The sequence below is a fragment of the Armigeres subalbatus genome, chromosome 2 (genome assembly GCF_024139115.2).
Source record: "Armigeres subalbatus isolate Guangzhou_Male chromosome 2, GZ_Asu_2, whole genome shotgun sequence".
Classification (NCBI taxonomy): domain Eukaryota; kingdom Metazoa; phylum Arthropoda; class Insecta; order Diptera; family Culicidae; genus Armigeres; species Armigeres subalbatus.
In genome coordinates this window covers 120,536,203-120,563,651 of record NC_085140.1, presented here as the reverse complement: position 1 = coordinate 120,563,651, position 27,449 = coordinate 120,536,203, and the positions used below count along the sequence as shown (strand labels likewise).

Here is a 27,449-nt window from a genome sequence, read left to right as displayed (position 1 = left end):
TAACATACTGCCATTCTACGCATAATCGTCCCATTTTGATCTGATAGAACACTCCAAATTCAATTCAATTTGTCCCACTGAAAAATGACGTTCTAACAATCATGTAGGCTGGAAAACGTCTTTATAAAGTGGGATCCATTTAAGATCCATTTGATTCTAAAATAAGTGGGACAAATTGCATCGAGTTTGAATTTTTTGATCAAAGTTAACATGGGACAATTATGCGTAGAACGGCAGTATAGCTCTCAGGTACTTCAAATTTCATTTAGCATTACTCTGATGATATACTCAGTTCTCGAATGTTTTTCTGTAATACATTCAGAATTATTATATCAGGCTGAAACATCGACCATCTATTAATTTCTTATTTAAAAAAAGCAAAATTGGAGAAATTTGAATTTCAGTAAGTGACCTCTGAAAGTTATTCCAGATTTAATTTAGTATACACATGCGTATACTAAATTAAATCAGGGATACCTTTATAAAGAATTATATTTTTTGTGTAGCAGGTCGTTTGAGAGCCTGATCCAATTTAGTTTTAAGTATTTTTTAGTAATGTATTTCCTAAATAATTACTATTTTACATCAAATATGTTATATAATTATCCTATTTGTTTTAATATAGTTTTCTCGGTTTCATTATCTTTGATAAAATGCACAATAAAATAATCAAAAGCCAATTGTCTAACCAGGCTGAAAAGTACAATTTTTAACAACTCTTTATCAAAATTCTTATCATCTTTTTGACAAAATTAGGCCTATGTTGGCTCTGTCTTCTCTATCAGAGCATATTATGAACTATAATACTCCACTTTTATGTGTTGGAGTTCAACATTGGGCTAGAATGCAGAATCTCTATCAGAGCCACGTAACAATTTACAATTTAAAGACTCCATGTTACATTCCAGCTTTCCAGACTCCATGCTACTTTCCATCTTTTATGGTTACTTATATTTGACGCCTTATTAATCGGACTGTAGCCCAAATGTTATCTCCACTATCAGAATTGGGGTTGCACTCTGCCTCTCCTATCAGAGACCAACATCTATTTTTGAATAGATGCAGAATAAACCTCAGTATTTAGGATTATTCCGAGATCCGGGTTTGCAGAATTCGTTTTCAATTGCTAATGCATATTGATAGACGATAAAATAGAGGCATAACCCAGTCAACATTTTGGCACCTATAACTCTTGATACAGTTTATTATATAAGAATCAACTTAATCGTATATAATGCATAGATTGGCTATATACGTACCAAAGTGGAGGCGATATTGGTACATAAGATTTTATTTAACGATTTTCCCGACATCATAAGAACAGTATTAGGGGAACTGCTCCTTGAATTCATACCATGTACCCAAATCAATACCATTCGAAAACAAAGAATTGGTGTGCAAATTGTTTTATTTCTAATTTTTGTGATTTTTTTTCTGCAGTGAGCACGCCGGATAACAACAAAATACGACACAAATTGAGCCTAAATTGCCTGTTTTGCAAATGTTATTGATACAGGAGCATGTTATTAATAATGGAACAGATACCCTACGATTAAACATTAAAATATAAAAAAATAAAAATAAAATCTCACCAGCACCAAAGTCTCGAACATGCGATCTTTAGATCTGCAGGCGGATACTGAACCACCGCACCGTACTGCACATCTTAAAGTTAATCGGATTCTTGTCCAACATAAATTACACAATTTATAAATATCTTTACAGCACCTTGAAACTTCAACAATCCATTTTGACTGGAGTGGTTTTGATTGTATTACGATTCACATAGACATTAATTCGCACTGCTATAGGATATTGCAAGGGATATAAGTCATTACGAGTTTTTATTTATACAATTACGATTGTTCCTATGAAATTCGACAGCGCATGGAATCTTTCTTCAAAATTGGGGGAAAATTGATCTCCTATCTATGATATCCACTCAATAAATATTTTTTGGAGCAAACCCTTCATTATATCTGTCAAATATACAAAAAAAAATAGCCGGTCGAGAATAATTTATATTTTCTTGAATTTTTTCGCCAAATTATAACTAATCAGGGTTGATCCCTCATATTGAGGCAAAAACTTAAAATCCAAAAATTCTGAAATTGTGATGGAATGTTGGCTTTTCTATCAGTACAGATCGTTTAACATATTTATGACTTTGTGCTATGAAAAAAATGATAGCATTTGGTCATTATTGGGAGAAGTTATTCAATGGTGACATTCGTTGTATTAAGCGTACATGAAAACCGATCAGAGAATGTCATACTTGTTAATCCAGCTCATTGCATTTAGCTAGTTTATTTGGTTTCGATCAATACATCTAAACGACACTCATTTGTTCCTCCTAGAACAAGTATAGGTATCGTATACAGCAATATGATCCACACAATCTTCCCGATTCCATTTAGCATAACGACGGAAAAGGACACGGGTTTGTATGGTTCCAATTCCACTTGTATCACCCAGTGCCATCCCTGTTGCCCTTCTATTTGATTTTATATGATGATTCTCACATCCACTAACATGAAACGTAGATTATGATAGCATTTAATCGCATCTTTCCTCATCTGGTATACAGTCCAGATGGTTAGCGCGTCAGTCAAGAAGCGCTAAGCGTGGAGGGTGTAGGTACAACACCCGTCTTGGGTCGATTTTTTTCAAATATCCGCCCGCGGAAAGCGAGGCCTGGTGACTCCTTTTTGAGTCCGAGAACGATCACAAAGAGAAAACTGTGTAAAAAACCTTAGGGATTGCTTGTGTGGAAAAAAGTGTTACATACATTTTTACTTGCGATTTATTCTCCTCAGCATGGGGTTTTTTGATTGAGTGACGTCACAAAACATTGTGGGGGGGTACTTGCGGTTATTGGTGATCACCGGCATCCGGTGGCGAATGGGTGGCAGGAGGCAGGTAGGTTGACGTTGACGCAGGCCGGGTTCTGCACCGGACGGAGGCTTGGCGACGTACCGGATGGAGGTTGAACGATGCGCCTGTACGCTAGCTTGACGATGATCAAGGCTGGAGGATGAACTGGGCGAAGGCCTTGGCGACGTCCGTGCCATAGGCCAGGCTACGAACGGTATGGAGGCTTGTCGATGCACCGGGTGAAGGATTGATGAGGCGCTGGGCGAGGGCTTGGCGATGTACTGAATGGAGGCTTGTCGATGCGCCGGGTGAAGGCTTGGCTATCCACAGCACGAGATCTTGACGATGCGCCGGGTGAGAGCTTGGCGATCCGCCGGACGATGCGCCAGGCGAGGGCTTGGCGACGTACTGGATGGAGGCTTGACGATGCGCCGGACGAGGGCTGGGCGATCCGCCAGGCGAGAGCTTGACGATGCGCCGGGTGAGAGCTTGATGATCCGCCGGACGATGACTTGGCGATACGCCAACAAAATGGCCGCGCTTACTTGCGACCAGCGTGACAACTTTTTGATGCGATGGGTGACGCCGAAAGCTGTCCCGAGATGTCGATGGCGACACACCGGCCACGTAGATACCGTGATGACGGAATGGCCGCTGAATGAACACAATAGGAATGGCCCTCTCGTCAAGATGGCCACGCACGCTTCGACGAGAACAATGTCCAAGATGGCGGAATTCTTCAACGAAAGACCGTTGCTGTTTCCGGAGCCCTGTCCGAATCGTCCGAGGTTAATCCTGGGGAATACAATCCACCGCTTATGCCACCAAGCGATGGGGAAAAAAGAAAAAGGCCGCTCTTGACCTGAACGCATGGTTAGCACCCCTGTGACGTCACGAATGTGATTTTTACCTTTTTCTCCGTTTTCTCACTCACCCTTCTCGGTTATCACACTTGGAACACCGGCAATCCGTTTAAAAAATCGTACACAGTATATTTCAATACTTTTTGCCTTTCTCGTATACTAAGTATACGTAAAGGCTATATGTTCACTCCAAAAACAAACTTTTTATAGAAGGCTCGGAGACCCATAGTGTTATATACCAATCGACTCAGCTCGACGAATTGAGGTGATGTCTGTGTGTGTGTGCGTGTGTGTGTGTGTGTGTGTATGTGTGTGTGTATGTGCGCACCAAAAGAGCAAAAAGTTTAGCTCACTTTTTTTGCACTTACCCTCAACCAATTTACTCGCAACAGGTTGCATTCGACGCATTATACTGCCCCATTGTTTCCTATTGAAAATTGGCCGGATCGGACTATGGGCTTGGAAGTTATGGCCAAAATACTTTTCCTCATAAAAAAGCGCGTAAAAAAGTCTAGCTCATTTTTAATGCACTTACCCTGAACGGATTCCCTCACAACAGGCTGATTCGACGCAGTATACTGCCCCATTGTTTCCTATTGAAAATTGGACGGATCGGACAATAGGCTTGGTAGTTATGGCCAAAATACTATTTTTTACCGCACGAGAAAGGCATCATCTCCGCTAGGTGGATTAATCTGGGTTTTTAACTACGTTTTACTTAAAGGTTCCGACGCGTACTTTCACTCTTTTCGCGGTCATGGAACTTAATAATCTTCCTCCGGCTGAAAGCTGAGTTGTTCAATAATTTTAAGATACGACGAAGCACGAACATTGTCGAACATAGACAGGGTTGTCGATCTGACAATTCTTCCGTGCACCATCTATTGGCAGATGAAAAAAGTTTGGTGGGCACTCTTTTTGGCTCACCGTTGTAACCCAACAAACATTGGAAGCTGATAAATGGCTTATTCAACCAAAAATTGCCTTCTTCTGCTAAAAATTTAGCTTCTGTTCAAATTGTTTGTTGGGAAGCTTGTTAGTCAGTGTCGGAGTACATTTGAGTACAGTGACTATAATAACAGTGTCGTCAAGTGTCAGAATTGGAACAGAATCGTCTGTCAGCTCCATACAAATGCGCGTTCCAAACGAGCAGGAGACCTGTCAAACGTGGCACATGATGTTACTCTTCTTACAGGGCTCTACATTTGAGGTGGAGCCGACAAGCAACAAAAATGCAGGGGGGTAATATGCGGTGCATCGCTCCTCCTCAGCATGTAGTATGAAGCAAATGTAAATAAACAATCCCACAAATGTTTCGTTAGTCAACAGTAGTGTATATCACTTTCAAGTACAACCTTGAGTGCGTGTTATCTCTTGTTTCGGACAGCAAAACGATCGTGCGATCTCCCGAAATATTGTGTTCTGTATTGCGCGGCTTATAAGAAAATAAATTAGTTCAGTGCGTGTTTTCTCGTGTTTCAGATTCTCCAGTAAGCAGCGCGATCGGCCGGTCACCGACATTTTGTTCTGCTTTGTGCGGGTGAATAAGTTAATCAGAAAGTGAAGATTTAGTTCGTATCCGTGTAGTGCGGTCGATAATTAAAATATTTCGCGTTTTTCGATTGTTCTTGTTTTAAATCAAACCACACGCTATGCACGGCAGACCGTTTACCAAAACGAAACCCGCCACACTCCCTGCCCCATGTATCCAACATCCCAGTGATTTCTCGTGGAAGTGCGGATAACTCGTCGGCTTCTATCAAAGCGAGTACCACGTCAACAATTTCCTACCTATTCCTTAATTGACCTGTATTCGGACACGGCCGGCGCTGGTATTGCTTATTTTTGGGTCACCAGTTCTTACACATTGAAGATGATGATAGTCCCAAACTTCATCTACTGGTTCTCTGTGTAATTACAGCTGGACTGGCAATAACGGAGTAGCAACCGTGGGTGGTTAATCATGCTCATGCTCATTCCACATTCAAGTACAACCTCGTTTAGGTAATTATTGACCAGATAATCTTAAGAATAACATAAGTATCTCAAAATTAAAATGTAATCCTTTCTAAAGCACAAGACCAGTACTTATCATGCGTGACGTCACTGCGCAATGGAGTATATACCAATTTACAAACTGTGACGTCTTCAATTAGCTACTGGTGAAATGCCAATAAGAGCAGCGAGTGAAATGACTGGCGAAGTTTCAGAGTGATAATTTTTCCGTAAGATCCGTAATTTCATTTCCGCCATGAACAAGCATCATTCGACGAAGCTTTATTCAAAAAATCTTAGTCAATTGTTTCAAAATACGCACTGGATTCTGTTTTTACACGATTTACACTCTCGCAATTTTGCACCCATCCTAAATGTTTAACGCATATGAATTACCACGTTGAATTATTTGGGATTTTTTTTAAACATGTTGCAAAAATTTTGGTGTGAAATAGAAGTGACACAATCAAAAATACGAGCGAAAAAAAATCGTGTAAAAACAGAATCCTGTGTAGTTGAAAATAGTGACCTTTTTTGAGAAAAAGTGACTTTAGCGACCCAAAAAATTTTTTTTTTTAATTCCTTTCCTTGGCCGAAAAAAATGACCAAGCCACTAAAAAGAGACCCGCTACCAGGCCTGCTATTGAGAGTATATAAAACCAGAAGAATCCACCTAGCGGTGATGGCGCCTTTCTCGCGCAAAAAGGTAATAAATGTAGCCTTTACACTTACACCTCGATGATGTACAAGAAACGCAAAACAGTTACACCGTCTAATGTTATGATAGAAAATTTACACTAGTAGACGACAGATGGCTCTGCCAAAAGTTTCTCGAATTTCCTATATTCGAATTTTGACTTTCGGACAATTTCATAGTACTATGAAACTGAACGAAGAGCATACTTACGCCTAAATGCGTGCATCACGAGCATCTTTATAGTACGATGAAACTCTTAATGGGAGCAAGCCATGGATAAACTTTAAAAATATTCATAGATGCAAGGCATTTTTCATAACAAATTATTGTTCTATGTGACTATGTCTCATCACTATTTTAATATTATCTATTTTTTGCAATTTGCAATTATTATGAAATTCAATAGTGATCAACAGCGTTTTAGTCTTTGGCGGATGCAACTTGTTGCAAGAAAATCGGTTAAGAGTTTCTATGTGAAAATTTGGCTAATGTTTTTTATGGCATTTTGTGCACACACACACGCACACACATACACACACACACACGCACACACGGACAGACAGACATTTGTTCAGTTCATCGAGCTGAGTCGAATGGTATATAACACTATGGGTCTCCGGGACTTCTATCAAAAGTTCGAATTTGGAGTGAAATGATAGCCTTTCGGTACAACTTAGTTGTACGAGAAAGGCAAAAACATGATTATTGAGAGATTTTTTCATTCTTTTTTGGGTTCAAACCCTGATCTTGGCATAAGATTCGATCCCAAAAGTGGAGCAATGTGGATTTGAGTACATACATGTATGTACAAAAAACTTTTAATTCATCCTAGCTTCATTTTCGTAATCAAAAAATGTGAATAAACAAAATCTTACAGGGGGGACGAAACCCCCAGAAAATTCCATTCTGAATTAGTGTAGGTTTTTAACGGTTCCTGGGGATAACAATCCATTATTGGAAATGAGAACAGTTAATTCTCTCCTAATAAACAACGGCAAGATTTGTTTTCGTTGAAAGCCCAACATTACATTGTCAGCATTCAATTACCATTCACTCAACCGTGTTAAGCTAATGTGTTTTACCTTCAACCTAAAATGTGTGAGGTTTCATTGTATCATTCAATGTAGAAGAACATGGTATATGATGCACCTTGATAAAAATATCTAAAAATTAATTTTGCATTACTACATATTTGAAAATTATTTCTGACTAGCAGAACGTTGTTGCTTCGTTGCTCGGGTTTGTTGTTGAATTCTTAATGTCAATGTCAAATCAACGCCGCTCTCTATAGAAAATCTGGCAAATCGGTCAACTCGTTCGTGAGCTATAAGGCCTCGAAGGAAAAGCAAACTCATTTTCATATGAACAGATTGTAAGGATTTTAAGCTAATATAATTTTTATCGACTTTTATTAGTTAATCGAAATAGACGGTCGTGCAACGTAGAAATTGAATCGCCCCCCATTTGCAGAGCAATAATAGCCCCTACATCAATACTCATGACGAAATTCATTGAATATGTTACAAAGAACTGAGATCATTGTATGAATCACTTTGTAAAGACCAAAATTTAAATAATGGCTACATTATTGGTATTTTTATTGACATGAGTAACATCAAATTCCAATCAATGGAATCTATCACTCTCCCCATGTGCAGTCTCTGGCGGCAAACAATCATGAAGTCTAAGGTTGCCGATGGAGACTAATAAATTATTAGGTATGCGTGTGCTTCTGAGGTTAATGTTTTGTGGTTCTGGGCATCCAATAATTGAATAATCGGTAAAGAAATTTCTAGATGACATGATTCAATTAAACCTTCATAAATTTTCTTTCGTGAGTCAATGAAAATCGTATTAGTTGTAAAATCATAACATTTGACAATGAATAAAAGAATCTAATATTTGGCAATAGATATGATAAATAAGCTGAATTCGTAATGATATTTCCGCGAAACTAGTACAATTTTCAGCAATGATTGCTGATTGAATGAATTATCCATTTGTGTTTATTATCGATGCATAATGTTCAAAGCAATAAACATGCTATTCATATCGATTTGTCTCCGTGAATTTACCTACTGCTAGTAAAGTCTATTGCAAGATACCGATCGAACTGAATGACAACATGTGTTCGTTTTTATCGTGAAATTGCAATAATGCGTCTGATAGATATTTGTTTGATTTATTACTAAGGTATAGTATATATCTACGGGAATACCACCAACTAGAACACACAGGTTTTTCCATAGTTTACGAAGCACTTTTAATTTGGATGTAGGTATAAATGTTTGTATATCGTTTCTTTATCTTTGCTTTAAATCGTTTAAATCGTAAGGTTTCCCTTCGTCGTTTAATAATCGCATTTGATTCTTAAAACATGTTCGGTTCTCTTTTTCATTTCATATCTCATCGGAAATCCAAGTCAAAATTTCAAGTAGATTAGGTATTCAAAAAATACAAAAATCTTCGTCTCGGCACGCACCTGAAAAATTACTATTCCCATTTATAAACTAATCATAACACATGGTTTCATAGTTAATCATTAAGAATAATAAAGGATGAAACTGGATTTAGTATCCCGATTATCTGTTCGGCAAATATACTGACACAATTGTGAAGATCTTTATCAGTGCCCATTTCCCATATGCAATATTACGCTATTTAAGGTTCATTTAACCTTCGATGAAGTCAATGTCCCTTTCCCCTTACAAACTATTCATAATAATGATACAGTTTTTTAAATATCATAAAGAGTCTCGGCTCCGTTAAGTGTTATACACGCCTGAGCCTGTCAAATAAATGCAATAGATAAAAAAAAACCTTTGATGATAACGAAATCCTTTTGTTCAAAAACAGGAATGATAACTTCCATAAAATGTATATAAATAATATTCGTTTAGCTGATGGATCATTAGCGTAATTCTATCATACGACGTGCCTCATACTGCCGCTAGTAGATCACTATCCACTCCATCCGCGGAATAAATTGTCCGTTGCGCAGAAAATTCCCCGAGCGTGATGTCATTCTGTCGCTATTTGTCACCGTTGTTGTTCATTGCAGTTTGAAGCCAGCTCAGTCCACGCATATGTAATCCGAATTATCGATAACGATTCCGATAATGACTGTTTTCTATCCTTTCAGCTATGCGGTATTGCACTGGTAGTGATCGGGGGCGTCTCGTTGAGTAAGATCGCCGACCTGCAGGATATCAGCGATGAGCATAGCATCGTGGCTCCGTCAATTCTGTTCATCATACTCGGATCGGTCGTGTTCGTGATCGCCTTCTTCGGATGCTGCGGTGCGATTCGGGAATCGTACTGCATGACTTCGACCGTAAGATCTGCAGATATGAGATGACAATTCACGAAACTAATCGGTTAAAATTTCTTTGCAGTATGGCTTCTTCTTGATGGTATTGATCATTGCCCAAATCGTCATTGCTGCTCTGGTGTTCATCTACGTGGGAGATGCTCGTGAAGCCTTCAAGAAGGGCTTCGCCAAGCTGTTCGATGAGCGCGATCGTCCCGGAAATAGAGAACTGATTGATACCATCCAAATTAATGTATGTGTTCAACCTCAAGTAATACCGTGAAGGCCAATTTCAATAACTGTCGAATCAATTTCAGCTCCAATGTTGCGGTAAGACCTCTGCCCTGGACTGGTACGGCAGCCATCCTCAGTCGTGCTGCCAGGCTGGAACGGCTCCGTTGTGCATTCCCTTCACACACGGTTGCCAGGCGCGTCTCGGGGAGTTCATCGATACTGCTGGCGACGTTCTCGGATGGGTTTCGCTGGGTGTAGCCGCCGTCGAACTGATTGGCTTGATCGCCGCCTGTTGTCTAGCCAACGGAATTCGCAACCAAGAGAGAAGGTCTGGTTATCATTGATTATCTAAAACTCACAAACGCACATAACGATCACTGTACGGTTTGAGCCTAGAATGAATGTCAAATTGAATGACAAAATTGAAAATATTTTTTTAACTTTATTAAAGAGACTTTCAGCGCTTGGCTGGCTGGTCTCTTAAGTTTCAATATCTTTTCCGTGGCTATGAATCATTTAAAGATTTTTTAGGCGTCATTTATTACCTTTTATTATTTTATCAGAATTACCTTACAGACCTTACAAATGGTTTTTGGAACATGTTGAATTAAGTTATTAAATTTTTGAATTCAAGTTCATCCTTTCGATTTTTTTTGGTCCGTTTGTTTGATTGATGGATTTGTTCTTGATGATTTAATGAGTAGACCATCAACAGAACTGACGAATTTTGGTGCAAAATGGATTGACGAACTCCAGTCAAATGTCAAAATTCACTAAGCGATAGAATTTTCAGTTTGATTTTATAAATCAACCGAATGAACTTAACTTCAATAAATATAAAGCCAAATAATTTATTATATATAAAACCGATTAAACTCTGACAGGCGAATAAGTGTTTAGGTGTAAAATAGTCTGCTGACCGTTTTCGTAGTCCTTCTTCATGAACTCAACCAATCACGAACTCAAACCATTGTCGGAATCAAACGTATTCGTTCCAAATGAGTTCGACGCCTTCCAACCATAAACTTAATGAACCCGTGCATCACTCCATATTTTCATGTAAAATGACGTTATCAAAAACGAAGATTAATTGAAAAATGAACTTTACGTGTTTTTTTTTACATTTGCTGAATGAATTGGTAATTTTTGCAAGCAAGACTGCGTGACGGGTACTGTGACGATATGTGGTAAAAAGGAAAAATATTTATTCTGTATACATACAAGTTAGCGACCATGCAGTGATCTACATAATACAAATACATAAACTAACTTTGAAGTTAACAACAGATTCATCAATCGACTAGAGTAGTATTACAAAGGAATAAGTCAAACATTCTAACGAAAACTAACGGAATAAATCTGATCTGACTGCAAATAACCATTTACCTCATTTTTCTTTCTCCACAGATACGCTTAAGCTTGATGTTGACGCTTGACACGGGGGCAAATTTGTTCTAAAATGTTTATATGTCCGCTCTTTAGTACTATATTGGATCGTCAGCTTTACATTTCATCCAATCGAAACAGAATTGAATCTTTCATCATTTAACAGGATCAACCCGATATAATGAAAATTCAATGCTCACATGGAATCAAAGCAAGCTACCTCCACTTGTTCATTATTTTTGTAGTTCAAACTGAAGACACTGTAAACAATGTTTATATTGTCTTCAGTTGAAACTGGTCCAATCACGTATCTCATGTTCAAAATTTTCTAACAAAACCTGATTGGACAGAATGCGTACAATGAGTTAGATTTAAAATGATCAGAGGATGACCATCCTCGCAAATTATATCATCTATGAAGTGGAATTTTCTTGTTTACTTGAAGTCTTTAGATGTTTAGAGTCTATTGTTTAAGCGAACAGAATTGATTTAACAACCGAACCAAACTGAATAACAAACAAAATTCGAACTAAATATATTATTTCATGTATGGTACCTGTGTATACCGTTTACATACTATATGATATGTGCATATCTGTGTTTATCTTAGTTTTGTTTCCGGTCTTCAAACTTAAAAAAAACTGTCGAAGTTTGACGAACCCTTCAGAAGGGTCAATATCTCAACCGAAACGTTGTCCATTATCTACCACGAATCAACGCATTGTCATAGCTACATTCCTCGAGATAGGTTCTCAGCACCATCACCATTTGAATTGCGACGAAAAATGGCAGTGTTTCGGCGACCATTGGAAACACGTTTATCATCTACAACCTTTGATAGTGACGCGAGCGTTTAATCATAGAGATTCATACGGGGCAAGGGATGTTTTTCAATAAACTGAAATGGTGTTTATTTGTATTTACTGTTCGATGTAGTGATCGTCTCAATACAATGCATTGTGAAATTTGTGTTTTGTGCTGATCGGTTCGTGATAAAGAAAGTGGCACGTTCCTCGAATGGGTTCCCATACGCTTTTCGTCGATGTTGATATGTGTGGCACATGTGACCTATATGAGTAATTATGATTAATTGTAATATCACCGCCCCGTGCAGTTTACCCGCTGTCACCACTAGTATTATCAGTCTTATCATATTTATAGTTGTCGAAAGAAAATAATGAGACTCAGATGTCAGCAATTAAGACAGATCTACAAAGCTAATATTTTTCGATTAATTTTAGCCACAATTTTCTTTTTTTTTTCGTAAATTTGTTTTTGCTGAAAATTAACCAGCCAATTAGCTTATCGTTGTTATTAGCATTCCCTCATCGAATCATACCTATATAAGCCTGCCATTGTATTAACTTGTATCTTGTACCATGTGGTTGGAGAGGTGATAATCAATGAAAGATACCAGATATGTCTGAGAATCGAACTCGCCAACAACGTCCATATTATCTCTGTTTGTTTTGCAAATGAATGGCTGGATCTGGTGAAAATCGTAACCTTCAAGCTCTTTTTACTTACTTACTTATGGGTCCTGTACACCGACTGAAAAACTTAAAAGATCTCCATTTTGAGCGGTGTCCAGCTATCGCCTTAACTTTTTGCCTGGTGAGCCTCTGAGTTTGCCTCTGCTGAGATGTCCCGCTGGGTTCCAGTCTAATGCGTGTTTACATATTTCTTTTCCGCCCCTTACGTAAGGTGTTGCCAACCCAGCCCCACTTCCGATCCCTAAATTCTGTTGCTATCGGCCTCTGGTGACAACGGCGATGCAGCTCGTTTGTTTAAGATCCAGTTGTGAAGCAACCAGGCCCGAATCATACACCGCAGGCATCTGTTGATGAGCACCTGCAGCCGTCGAGTGTTCTCCACTGATACACACTTGTCGTAATCTTCCGGACTACGATCAGACTCAGTGTCCTCGCAACGGTGGTAGAACTGACCTTTGCTCTCCATTGCAAATTGTTTTTCGACTCCTTGTCGCAGCTAGAGAGAATTTAATTTAATATTTATTATAAAAAGCCACTTTGTACCAATCCTCCAATCCTCTTTAAATACCAACCATAGGTTGGTTACATGTTATGGAAGGCGTATTGCCATGCGTACCGCTAGCGTCTCAGCTGAATGCTGTTAGATGCGCAGTAGGCCGGTTATTATATTTTTTTGATGCCACGAGGTTGCTGCACAAGCGTGCCGTTTGCCGTGGTAGACGCCGTCCGCGTCGTTGGTTGAGGCGTTGTTATGGCGACCGCTGAATGCACGCCGTCAAGTGCGCGCCGCGAAATCGGGTTCGTCCGCGAGGTAGTTCGTCGCTTGATAGTGGGCAGGCAATCTGCCTCTTCGCTGGATTGTGCCTCTCCGCAACGCTGTCCGTCGCCTGTTCGACCACCGCTGATGGGTGATGGTTGCCAATGGCAACTGATGATTCCGCGTTGGTTTCCTGGCCTGCTGGGATCGGTTGGCTGTTCGAAGCGTACGATATGACCAACAATCAATATAAAACTGAAGAATATTTCGTGGTTCCAGTTGCGCACACTTTGAACAATCCTCGGTACCCAGAAATGTCATCTCAGTAATCAGTACATATTCTCTGAACGGCCCTTTAGAACAACATTTAGCACTGTCGTCAAGGCAAAATTTTCGTAATTTGTTGTTTTACAATCAACAAAAACAATAAATGAAAAAAGGAACCTTTAGGTGTTGTGGTAGTCGCGTGTGGTCATCACGAGAGTATATATAAGACTGAAACCTTGATTGACTCAGCTGTATAGCAAGCACTCACTATCGCACCGCTGGTCACTGGTCAGCCAGTGTGGCGCATACAGATGTGGTACAATATGCGTACAGTACGAGCCGGGCCCCAATAAGTATAAGCATCAATAATATTATAGCACCAGTCACCACATCCCCCTTTATATAAAATGAAGATGCTTGTTAACTTAATGCTGGTGTATTGGTATGCCAATGTTTAAGATACACACCTAGTGGACCACATTGTGCTTCGTTCCAGAGTTGTTACAAAATGTGAAGAATAGAAATATCAAGTTAATTAAGGCAATCCGTTTATCATTAACTTTATGTTTATAATTTAACATATAAGACTGGTAATAGTGTAGGTGTAGGTACATGTAGTGCGTTGTTGTCGCTGGTTTATATCCCTTTTTTCAGCTAATAATCTTTTTTTATGAAACTTACAAATTATTATAGAAAAGTCTGAATATCTCCCATCGGCATACGCGGCTGATAATTACGATCAACTCATGCGATATTGCTAGATATATCTTCTTCGACGATATGTTTGTAAACTCTACAAAGTTAAACAGTACAAACCTGATCATATCTACTACTATTCGTATATCATACTATTTGTGCTGATATCCACCACTTACCGATAATATATAGAAATCAAAAATATTGTATCATAATAGTATGAAAAGTGATCAATCAATAAATTGTGAGAGTAAATATCTCACATGGACAGACAAGAACAATATAGTTTTTCCCAATATATTATTCCAATCTATTAGTTCAAGCTGTTAATAAAACGTTCAAGCTGATATGCATATCATTCAATACTAGATTTGGAATAAATAATTAAGCTCAAGCGTAAGTACATTCAGGTATAATATCCTTCATATCATAACATGATGATAGTGGATGATTTCAATTTTCAATACCTCAAGCAGGTCTGCCACCTCATTGAAATATTAATGTTCAAGTATTTTAGGAGCTATGGAAAATACCATTCATACATATGTGTTATATTTTTTTCCAATATCTTATTTTGCCATTGAGAAGATATCGCTAGCAATGTGTATTATCATGGTATTTCCATGACTGATATAAATATTCCTTTGGCAATCAACTTTCATGTATTTTATCTCTTGTGCGAGTTAACGGATGACCCAGGGTCTCTTCAAAAATAAAAAAAAGCCGAAACGAGTTTTTCGATAGTTAGAACTAGACTGATTAAATCGACTCTAATAACTATGAAACCTATTTGTCCCTAACTAAGTCCTGACTCAGCATTACGGGATCCCATGGTGCAATGTTTATTCGGAAGTCACGTTGTTTTCTTCCCACGGAGACTTACCACGGGAGTTAACTTGCGCAGCTCTCCATTTTCTCCTGATTCCTTTAAAACTATTGGGAGTTCTCACCTAATTATATTCATTTTTTTCCTTGTACTGGTACTGGTGTACAGGGAGGTATCAAAGCCTCTAGCAATGACTGATGTACGCTTTCTAACTATTAGACCCAGAAGCCTGCAATCCACAGAAGGCAGAAGTATGTTTCAAAACTGCGCACGTTGCACATTGAACCTGATGAAGACCCCAGTGAACAAGAAACGGCATCTGTTATTGTGCGTTCACTAGATTCTGCAGCGTTTGTTCTTAAGCTCAATTTGTTGAGCAACAGTACTACTGTTTACATAGACTAGAATTATTTATATCACAATCTTATAATAAGATTATTGTTTTTTTTAATGAATAGTGATACTATGAAGTAATGCTGTAGTTCTAAATTACAGCTTCGTGTTTCGAATGAAATCTATCATTATCCAAGGCTCTTTCAGTAAACTCAGTGGGTTAAATCACAGCGTGTTTGAAGCTCTCTTATTTCAATCATATTTCAATCCCTAAGTTCTCTCCGTCAAATCAATCCCAGCACACTCCACGTTATTTTAACAACAGGACTTCTAGGCGAGTGAATTCACTCTCAGCTTTCATTATGTTTATTCAGTCAAGTTAACCATAGCGCTTTTACGGGTTTGCAGTAAATTAAGTCAAATCGTTCTCTGCGCACCTACACGCTTAAAATGACTTACATATTTTTGTGTTCCGTTCACACAAAACGGGCCTCTCCTGGAACAACTCATATTATGAGTAATTACGATGTTACTCATTTTGTGTAAACCGATAGCCGATGATTTTAGGTGAGTTCATTTTTACACAGCGAGAGAGCAGTCGAAAATCGAACCGAACCTCAATTGTATGTTTTCAAATTGATGGTAAAGTAAGCCAACTTTTCCATACTTATTCAGAGGCTTCTCCAATCGTTTCGATCAACAAAACAAAGTGCGATGCTTGTATTCGCACATTTTTTGTTTCGCCATCAAAGCAAAAGAAAAACCTCCGAAAAGTACGATTTCTTGCCTCACATTCTGCACCCGTTCGCCATCATAGCGACCCGAAGGGACTTTGACAGTTCGAGGCAAACTCACTTACACATATCATGCACATGTGAGACATTACACAGCGACTGCTCGTGTTTCACACAAAATTTTCACTCATAGTGAGAGTTGGCCAAGGCGTCGCCGTAATGTGTGAAAACTATTCATGCGGTGTGTACTTGACTTTAAGCGTGTAGAGAATTTATTCACAGCGCTCTTCAAATGCTCTCAGTGAATTCAATCACAACACTTTCTCCGCATTCTCAGTGAATTTAATTACAGCGTTCTCCACGCTCTCTCAGCGAATTAAATCACAGCGCTCTTAAAACACTCTCATTAATCTTAATCCCAACGCTTTCTCTGCGTTCTCAGTGAATTTAATCACAGCGTCCTCTGCACGCTCTCAGTGAATTTAATCACAACGCTTTCTCTGCGTTCTCAGTGAATTTAATCACAGCGTGGTCTGCACGCTCTCAGTGAATTTAATCACAGCGCTTTTCAAACGCTCTCAGTGAATTTAATCACAACGCTTTCTCTGCGATCTCAGTGAATTTAATCACAGCGTCCTCTGCACGCTCTCAGTGAATTTAATCACATCAATTAAACCTACCTACCTATACCTATGATGATCGTACACTCCGTGTTTTCCGAAACAAAACCGAATTTAATGTTTTATTCCAGGTCTCTTCATCAATAAAAGAATTCCCTTTTATGGACATCTACAAGTTAAACATCTACGCCTTAGTCTTTGTTTTGAGCACTTGAAGTTTATAATTTTTCTGGATATCCTGGGCCTCATTGTGCATCTCTTTTCGACAGCTCTGACAGTTTGCATGGTTTGCTCGTTTCGAGTCGAGGTGCTCAATGCCACCTCTCAACTTTTTATACACAACCTGAATGTTTTTTCGTTCTGTCAACTTATTGTTTTATTGCATCCGGAGGTTATTATCGACCATAATTAAACCACGTAAAAATAAGCATATAGGTGCACTTGACTTTGAGCTTGATAGTTATTCTGTTCAAGCTTACGGGTATCAGTTTATGAGTTTTGCTTAGCTTATAGTTTTAACCGCGAAGAACGTGGTAATTCCATTGGAATCAAATTTACCGTTGTCCCAAATATTCATTGATGTTTATCAATGTTGTGCTCAATCATTATCAGACGAAAATGATTGCAATTTTCATGTGAAAACTTTTCACGTGAAAACAGTAGAAGAGTATCGCCGGCGCTAACTTCTCAAATTCTGTACTCAAACGATAATAAGCACAGAATTTTCATTCAAACATTAATATTTACTAATATCAGCTAATTGTCAATAGTGCCGTTATATCTTCTATTTGGCCTTAAAAGTAAGATCGCAGGTGAGTTTGATCACCATTTTTTTTGAAAATTTGATTTTTTTTTATGTATATACGCATCCATCTTTCCAATTACATATCCGAACATATTTATTTTCATAACAGTACAGCATCAAATCTCTACAGTTACTGAGTGTTCTTCACACTATAACAAACAAAACTTTGGATGTTTACATGTATTCTTGGTAAGGTTTGAGTTCCCGTTACAGATTTCAGTGAAAACATTGTTTCTTCAAGGACCGAGTAAGCAACGTTATCTCACAAAGAAACTAATCAAAACTGAAAATTTTGGTCATTCGTTCCAAAAATGATATGGGGACAGCACTACGATCGGCTGAACGAACTGTGGACGTATGACTAACTAACCAGACACTTCTAAAAATGAATTCAACAACAATATTTACAAGAGTTAACTACTTATCATATTGATATTCTACTCATCAAAAATGTAGTAGAATCAATTTTATGACAGATTTCATGTATAGAGCTATTTTGACCTGCTACGCGTTAATGATCATTCTCTCTCCAATTAAATCGAGCTTATTACAAACTCAAAGAACTCTTACGGTGCATTAAGGTTTAAACGCGACTGCTTCCCCCACTGTTCGAGCGAAACATAATAATTCTTAAAATCTAACTTTATCAATGTAAGCTTACATCATTTCATTTGTATGTGGGCTGAATAAAATTCTACTCAAGATAAATACTTCCGAAATGAATTAATTGAAATACTATGAAATTAGCTCTGTATAGAAAACACCTTTCTAATACCTACAACATATAAAGCTAGACTGTTTATGCTTTATTGAAATTTACCATTTAGCAAAATGATTCGACTTAGTAATACAGCATCCACAGTGTTGCAACTTTACCTCTGTTATGCATCAATATTCAATGGCATTCCTTTTCTTAATTGTGGCATACATCAACTATATTTTTTTTTTCATTATTTCTCGTTGGAATAAATATGTGAAGCATGACTTACTTTTGTATTCCTATATTCTGTAACAAAACTGAGTTCACTTCCATCAAAGCACTGCACTGTAACGGCTCACACACCACAACGCAATGATCTCTTCGAAAATAGACCATCATAGCACCCGACGTCCATGCTTCACGTCATGAATAAACGGTGACACAACACAATGGAAGCGAAAAACATACTCACCGCGAAGCGGTTACCCAAACAAGACTCGACATGTCTCGATAGTACACCGCGAGCAGAATATCGATTATCCAATAGCACGCTTACCATTATTAGGTCGATCACTATCAGACAACATTTATACTAATAACAAATAAGAAACCAACATTTTCTTCCTTTTTTTTCTTTTCGAAATAATACCAGGGACCGCACTTTCAATTTTCTGCAAGTTATTCTTTCAAACACTAGCTTATTTTCCATTTTTTCTTCACTCTTTTCCTGTACTTGCACGATCACAAATTATTCACTTATCCTTCCCCTATGGTTCAAATTGATCCAATCCACAAAAAAACTAAACCGACTCTTTCTTTTTATTCGATTGAGATGTTTTTTCTCCTCGTCGCCACTTGTGGTAGTCGCGTGTGGTCATCACGAGAGTATATATAAGACTGAAACCTTGATTGACTCAGCTGTATAGCAAGCACTCACTATCGCACCGCTGGTCACTGGTCAGCCAGTGTGGCGCATACAGATGTGGTACAATATGCGTACAGTACGAGCCGGGCCCCAATAAGTATAAGCATCAATAATATTATAGCACCAGTCACCACAGGTGTGAACATATTTCATGCAAAACTTTTCAATCTATTTTCTATTTTCAGGTAAACCTTTGGCAAATTTTCTATTGATTACAATCAGCTGATCAAAAACCCTTACGTCTTCTCAAAAAAAAAACCCTGAATACACGTTGATGTATGAATGAATCGAGGAATAAACCTTATACATACCGGCGAAGCCCCGATGATTCAACAAATTTTGAGCATAGTGACTTCTGAACAGAAAGTCCGGAAAATTTTAAAGGCAGCCCTGTTGAAATGCTTTCTTTCAAATCTGTGTCACAGTCAGGAAAAATCCAGATGGCCTCTGAAAAATACTCATAACAATTTTAGGTGGCTTCTGAATGAAATCTCTTTGTTTTATATACGAAGCTGGTGTAACCATTTAGTAAAATCAACTTCGGTATTAATTATTATATGAAAATAATTAAGGTACTTTCAAGTACTAATTTCTGTAATTTTAGTTCTCTAACCAGATGAGCTATAGGTAAACTAGGAATATTAAAAATAAAATATATAAAATAAATATTACATAAAATCGCTCCTTTAAGAATTCAGAATTTAATTTCGAGGAATATATACAATTACCATGGAACGTCAACGATGCTAGTTAACGATCATTTCAAACTATGCGGAAGGAAGAATAATGTTAGAGATCACTAAAATGGTGGAAATCGTCATCTTACTCGAGTTATCGGTTCGACGCCACGTTATCGGCAAAAAGTTTCACGTTATCGCCAAGTGAAGAGTGGTGGTCGTGGTCGTGTGTTTTTTATTTAATCTTTCGATGTTCATGGCAAGCATCTGATTGCAAACCCGAAAACCACGTCCCTGAGGTCAGCCATTATACTTCGTCGGTGATTATACTGCGAAATCGCCAGCTGTGACCACAACTCGGCCTTGTCTTCTCGCGGCCCTCCAAATCAGCTTCGTTAGTATCGGAAGCCAAAATGTATCGTGGTTTCGACATTTGAACCTCTGCACTGGTCCAGCAGACAACAATAATTCTTTATCGTGAGTCGGCGAACCACATTTTGAATCCGGGCCCGAGAGTAAGCCGCCAACAAGACACGTAGAACCTTGGCGGCACAGGTAAAGCTCCTAGAACCCGTCGGCTCAATCTACCTGCTGTACCTGTACCGCATGCAAGCATCGACCTCGTCCTTCAGATACGGAATAGGTAACCTTTGTTTCCGTCAACACCTCGAATGCTCGGCAACTTTCGTCTCCGTAAACACCTCGCATCGGAAGCCTGAAACCACAGTTACGTCATAGAGGCGCACCATCGACTACCCACTACCCCTTTCCTTTTGATACCCACCCGGACGCGGTTCTTGGTTTAAGACGAGCGGATTTTACTCCTGAGTCAATCCGTTTCACCAAAGTTTCACCAGGACTAATGAGAGCTAATGAGCAAAATGATTTGCAGGACGAAATGATATGAATAAATGTTGGAGGTCAAAAAAATCTTGTTCCTAATAAACAATGCCAAAGAACACCATTGTCAGCTGAAGTTTTAACCGAACGGAATCCATTTTATAATGACATTGTGTTAACGTCGACTTATGCATTATTGCTTCAGACTATCAATTCATTTGGGCCGCGGTACTATCTTGTGGATTAAGAGATCAAACATTGATTCCACAAACCAAATGTGGGCCTTGAGCTTCTTCCTGAAATATAAAATTGAGTTAGTTAGAAGTCAGGTACAAATAAAAATGAAATTTTAATTTAAACAAATAGCACCACGCCACTATGCATTACATAGGAAAACAATAAACAAACAAATGTGATGGTCACTATGGACGACGGTGAAATTTAGAACTAATTCAAATTTTCATGCAAGATTGCTTAGTTTTACTGGGTACCGCTGGGTACCAGCTGGGTACCGAAAACTTAGTACACTGGAACCTTAAAATGAGTACTAATTTGCTCTAACCTCAACATCTTGATAATTATATCTATGATATGACGTTCGAGAGTAGAATGGCTCTGGTCTCCGATGACCGTCCGTTTTATAGACGAGAACTTGTCACCTGGAGAAACATTTTAGTCTGTATTTTAGTATCTATTTATTATAATAATGATATTGCATCAAAAAAGTTTATTTTATTTGTTCTGTTATTCCTAACTACTCTACAACACTATGTTTCGCTACCGTGTAACAGCACAGATTTCACGTTATAGTTGAAAATTCGTATTTTGGTGCCTTCACATATCTGCCTGTTTTTCTAGATATTTCTAAATCGCAAAAGCAGTCCTTGCTTTCTTGATCCATGCGCCTAAGTCGATTTTGGTACCACCGTCTAACGCCATTTAGCTACCAAGATAATGTAAGCTTTCAACATTCTCCACTGATTGCTCGCCTACTGTAAAACTGGAAGGGGTCGCCGTGTTTACATCCAACGATTTGGTTTTGTTGACGTTGATGACAAAACCTGCCGAAGAGAAGCGCTCGGCAAGGTCGTTGAGCTCACTCTGCATATCAGAGCGCCGTTGAGCGTCATCAGCCAATGCGTTTAGGTGCTCCTTGGTTTACGGTCAATCGAACCTACCAGGATCTCGTCGAATTTACATTTTTACAAGATTTACATCCTTGCCTCACACCAGCACTCTACACGAGAAGGTCTCTTGATCTGCATCAACGAGGCCGATGATTTTCTCAGGGACCCCCTTGCGTCTCAGGGCGCCCCACATATTCTCGCGATTAAGACGGTCGAAAGCTTTTTCGTAGTCGAATACGAAGTAGGGGTAACTGCGGTAATATGCACCCCCGGGGCAAAACGACCTTTTGTCATATTTAGCGATGTTCCAGGAATATTTTCAAGAATATTTACTACTACATGCGGTGTAGTGAATACTCTGGAAAAACTAACAAAAATGTACTAAAAAATGCCAAAGGGTCGTTTTGCCCCGGGATGGATATTAATACCCCAGTTTCCCCTAAAGGAATTCGTTGACCTGCTCCAGAATTATACGGAGCGTGGCAATATGGTCCACATAGGATCTTCCAGCACGGAATCCGGCCTGCTGCCACCACCGGAGAGTCGCATCAATCTTCTGCTGAATCCGGGCTAGGATAACATTGCATAGAACTTTGAGAACGATACACAGCAACATAATGCCTCGCCAGTTATCGCACTCAGTCACGGATTGAATTGAACGGATATCATGGGATCAGCTTTGAGCATCTCGGCTAATATGCGATCGACCCCTGGGGCTTTATTCGATTTCATACATTGGATAGATGTTTGAATCTCTTGCAGTGATGAAGCTTGGGTATTGACTATAACCAGAGACCTGCGGAGTCAAAAACTGTCGAATTGGCAACGTATAAAAATGCATGAAATCGTGAAAATAATACTGCCAGCCAGTTAGGAAACAAGATGGCTTCTTCGCCTATCTCTTATTCTAGTATTTATAGTGTTGACGCGTGTTATACGCCGTGTTATAAGCCGAGGCGGTGGTGGCCTGTCTGGCACTTGAAAAAGTTGTTCAAAGTGCTCGAACCAGCGTTTCAGCTGGTCAGTTGGGTCGGTCAATAACTGGCCATTCACGTCTTGCACAGGCATTGTTGCATTATCTTCGTCCCGCTTAAGCATCGTGAGATATCATAGAGGAGGCGAATGTCTCCGGTTGCTGCAGCTCTTTCGTTCGTCGGCCAGAGAGTCCGCCCACGATTACTTGTCCCGTCGACATGCTCGTTTCACTTCCTTCTCCAGAGGCGAGTATCGTTGACGGGCTAAGACTTTGGCTCCTCTGGTTTTTGATCGCTCTATTGCGGCTTTGGCTTCCCTTCGCTCCTCTATCTTCCTTATCGGTGATCCGTTGTTTTCTCTGGGTTCGCAGGTCGCCCAGATTATTCTGGCTGGTAGCGATGAAGGCATTCTTGATGGCGTTACATTGGTCTTCCACGCTACCACCTTCCGGAATATCTGCAGCACGCGTCTTCAGCTCTTCAACGAAGGACCGTTTCACCGTGGCATCTTCCAGTCGGCGTGTGTGGAACCGTCGTCCAACTTTCTCCTCCTGCCGACGAATCCGCGCAATGCGAAGGCGTATTTCACCGATGAGAAGGTGATGAGGGTCTGTTCACAAATTACGTAACGCTTTTGGGGGGAGGGGGGAGGTCCAACTTGTGTTATACTTTGTTACACTAAATGGTGGGGGAGGGGGTGGATACCACCAAATGTTACGCATAACGCGAATAAAAAATATTTTAAATGTTTTTAACACTGATTGAAGTAATTTCTGACATGTCATGATCGAGTCGATAAATACGCATCAACCTATCCTCTTCAAAACCATACTAACCATAATTGTCCCATGTTAGTCTTTGTAGTTTTTTACTTTTTATCTCAGAACTGGCTATTTTGATGTTTTTTTTTAATTCTAAAAGACATCGACTTTTGTTCGAAAAATTGTTGCTACATTTCGAGGATTTTTTGTCTCACGAAGAATATTCACGATTTTTACAGATTATATTATTTGATGGAACGACTTCGGGAACGTCGCTTTGACTGGTATTGTGTTTCATGATTAGATCTTCCAAACTAAGCCAAAGTCAACAGAAAAAACCCAGAGAATTTTCATTCTATGCAGTTGCATTTTAGCTCAACCACTTAAAACCTGTTAAAAAATAGCAAAACCCACATGTTTCAGTGAAGGAAAACAATTATGCCTTTAAAATTTTCACAGTTACGCGTTACATGGGGGAGGGAGGGGGTACCAAAAATGTTACTTTTTTGTTACAAGGGGGAGGGAGGGGGTCAAAAACTCGGATTTTTGCGTTACGTAATTTGTGAACAGACTCTGATCAGACGCGATATATTCCATAAACTTAATGTACGTCAAGAAGGCTCCGTTTCCATATTTTCGGCTGATGCAGATGTCACGTAAACCACGTAACCTTGTAAACCGGTCGATGAGGGAAGTGTTCTACCATTCATTTTTTTCATTTCATTTATTTAGTTTACATCTAAACAGATAACACTGAATCAACAATTTGACGCCACAATACACGGTTCGAGGCCGCATCTCTCCATCCTCGGATACGCCCCACGCTGGCCAAGTCGTTTTGCACCTGGTCTGCCCATCTCGCTCGTTGCGCTCCACGCCGTCTCGTACCTGCCGGATCGGAAGCGAACACCATCTTTGCAGGGTTGCTGTCCGGCATTCTTGCAACATGTCCTGCTCATCGTACCCTTCCGGCTTTAGCTACCTTCTGGATACTGGGTCCGCCGTAGAGTTGGGCGAGCTCATGGTTCATTCTTCGCCGCATGTCCTGCCCATCGTACCCTTCCGGCTTTAGCTACCTTCTGGATACTGGGTCCGCCGTAGAGTTGGGCGAGCTCATGGTTCATTCTTCGCCGCCACACACCGTCTTCTTGCACACCGCCAAAGATGGTCCTAAGCTCCCGTCTCTCGAATACTCCGAGTGCTTGCAAGTCCTCTTCGAGCATTGTCCATGTTTCATGTCCGTAGAGGACAACCGGTCTTATAAGCGTCTTGTACATGACACATTTGGTGCGGTGGTGAATCTTTTTCGACCGCAGTTTCTTCTGGAGCCCGTAGTAGGCCCGACTTCCACAGATGATGCGCCTTCGTATTTCACGACTAACGTTGTTGTCAGCCGTTAGCAAGGATCCGAGGTAGACGAATTCCTCGACCACCTCGAAGGTATCCCCGTCTATCGTATCTATCTATCTTAGGCAGGCTACTGACAGCCTATTGTTTAGCCCATCGCCAGATCGTAGCCAGGATGTCCTGAGCTATAATTTATTTTCATACTGCGTTTCAATGATGACAGCGGGCTATGTCTATTGATGATGATGACACTGCGCTTGTCACCGGCTCGATCTCAGGCGACTATCTGACGCTTATTTTTTGTTGCGATTAAAAATAAGCGGAGGAGTAGACCCAAGCAACCAAAAGATCAGATTTTCCTTAAATTTGTTCCTTACCGAACCAATTGGTTCACTTTTGGTTCACATTGAGTTCCAAGCACCTTAACGGAACTTCAAGGTTCACATTTGCGCTCCCACCATACAAACGAATACTTAAAATGCGAGCTGATTAAGCCAGAACATCCCCTCTTATCCGAACTTTTGGTTGCTTGGGGATTTCTTTATTATCAGTACTGATACGGTAGTGTGAAGTTTAAGAATGGTGTTTCAAAGCATCTACATACATTTTTAAGTTGATGTACAGTCACTCTCAAAATTGAGCGTACAGCACGGATTAGATGAATATATTCGAAAATTCCAACGGAAATTTAATTGTTGGCTCGATTGTTTTTAATGCATTTCAATATTTATCCCTTCCTTCAATGTATGCGTACATAAAATGGTTGAATTTTTTTCTCTAAAGGCCACCTTACACCTCGGGAATTTGGTCCGCGGATTTTTTCCCCATGTATTTTTGCATATGCGATGTTTCCGGGATTTGGGCACGGAAAATCAAAATCCCTGCCCCATTTAAAATGCACGGGGATCAAAATCCGGCGGAAAATTTTCCCGAGGTGTAAGGCAGCCTTAAAGTTCATTTATTTGAAAATAATCTCAAAATACGCCTATTAGATGTGACAAAATTGAGCGTACAGATAATGTTTTTCTTTAAAATTTCTTATTATAAACACGATTAATGTATTTTAATATTGTTTTTTCATGATCATATTTATAATAATAAACATCCGCTACTTAAACATTCAATGTTTTGAAATTAAACCATGTTTCAATCAAAATGGCGAACAAGTAAGATGTATGAACAATGCTATTTAACAATTCAGATGCGTAAAGATATGGATTTCACCGGCATCATGTCTTATATATGATAGATAATCGAAATCGAGTGAGACATACGATTAATTTGGGAAAATTCAGTCGGTAAATGATGAAAACAGATGTAAACATACAAAGGAAACGACAAATGTTGGGAACGGCATATTTCAAATTAAGTATAACTTTATTTAAAAGTCGATGTATAGGTAGCTTATAAGCTCAGGACACTCATTAATAATAATATTAATAAAAGAGCAGCAAAAAATTATTATTTTCAAATAAATGAACTTTAGAGAAAAAATTTCAACAATTTTATGTACGCATACATTGAAGGAAGGGATGAATATTGAAATGCATTAAAAACAACCGAGCTAACCATTTAAATTCCTTTGAAATTTTCGAATGTAGTCAACTAATCCATACTGTACGCTCAATTTTGAGAGTGACTGTATATAAGTTGAACTCGAATAAAATCGGTTTTCGCGACTTCGAAATTCGATGTTCAACTGGAATCATAATATAAACAGCCCGGTGGCATCCCTATCTCACACAATAGGTTTGTTTTGCAGCCAACATTACGCGACCGTATCCCACTGACAGTTCTGTATCCTAATAAGAATCAATTGTGATGTTTGTAAACAAAACACATACCGTCATGAATTTTACATTGAGATGTTGGCTACAAAAACATGACGTCGTGCCACCGACCTGAATATAAAAGCAACGACGAGACCTGGATTCCTTACCCGGGTGGTAAAGCGAAGCAAACAGCATGCGAAAGGACATTGTTGGACGAATCATATATGATATATATATATATATATATTAGGGTGGCTCAAATTAGTATGGGAAAAACTTTGTTCAATTTTTTTGATGGGCCGCCCTCTTATTCGGTTCTATTTGATGCCCTGATGCTCTGGACAAAATTTCAGCCAAATCGGTCAACGTTTGAGCGGTGCTAAACTCGTTGGAAGTTTATATGGAAAAATGTATGCAGAAACATCCAAAAACAGTA

General features: G+C 39.2%; 1 protein-coding gene across 1 annotated transcript in view; it reads left to right on the top strand.

The window, feature by feature from the left end:
* LOC134210758 (23 kDa integral membrane protein-like) overlaps nucleotides 1–11,938 on the top strand; it is a 34,334-nt gene extending 22,396 nt beyond the window's left edge. The window contains exons 2-5 of the mRNA XM_062687006.1: nucleotides 9,572–9,763; nucleotides 9,825–9,992; nucleotides 10,057–10,301; nucleotides 11,381–11,938. Coding sequence (XP_062542990.1) covers nucleotides 9,572–9,763; nucleotides 9,825–9,992; nucleotides 10,057–10,301; nucleotides 11,381–11,390 — 615 coding nt within the window. The 3' untranslated portion in view covers nucleotides 11,391–11,938. The remainder of the gene's footprint in view (nucleotides 1–9,571; nucleotides 9,764–9,824; nucleotides 9,993–10,056; nucleotides 10,302–11,380) is intronic.
* Nucleotides 11,939–27,449: the final 15,511 nt, after the last annotated feature.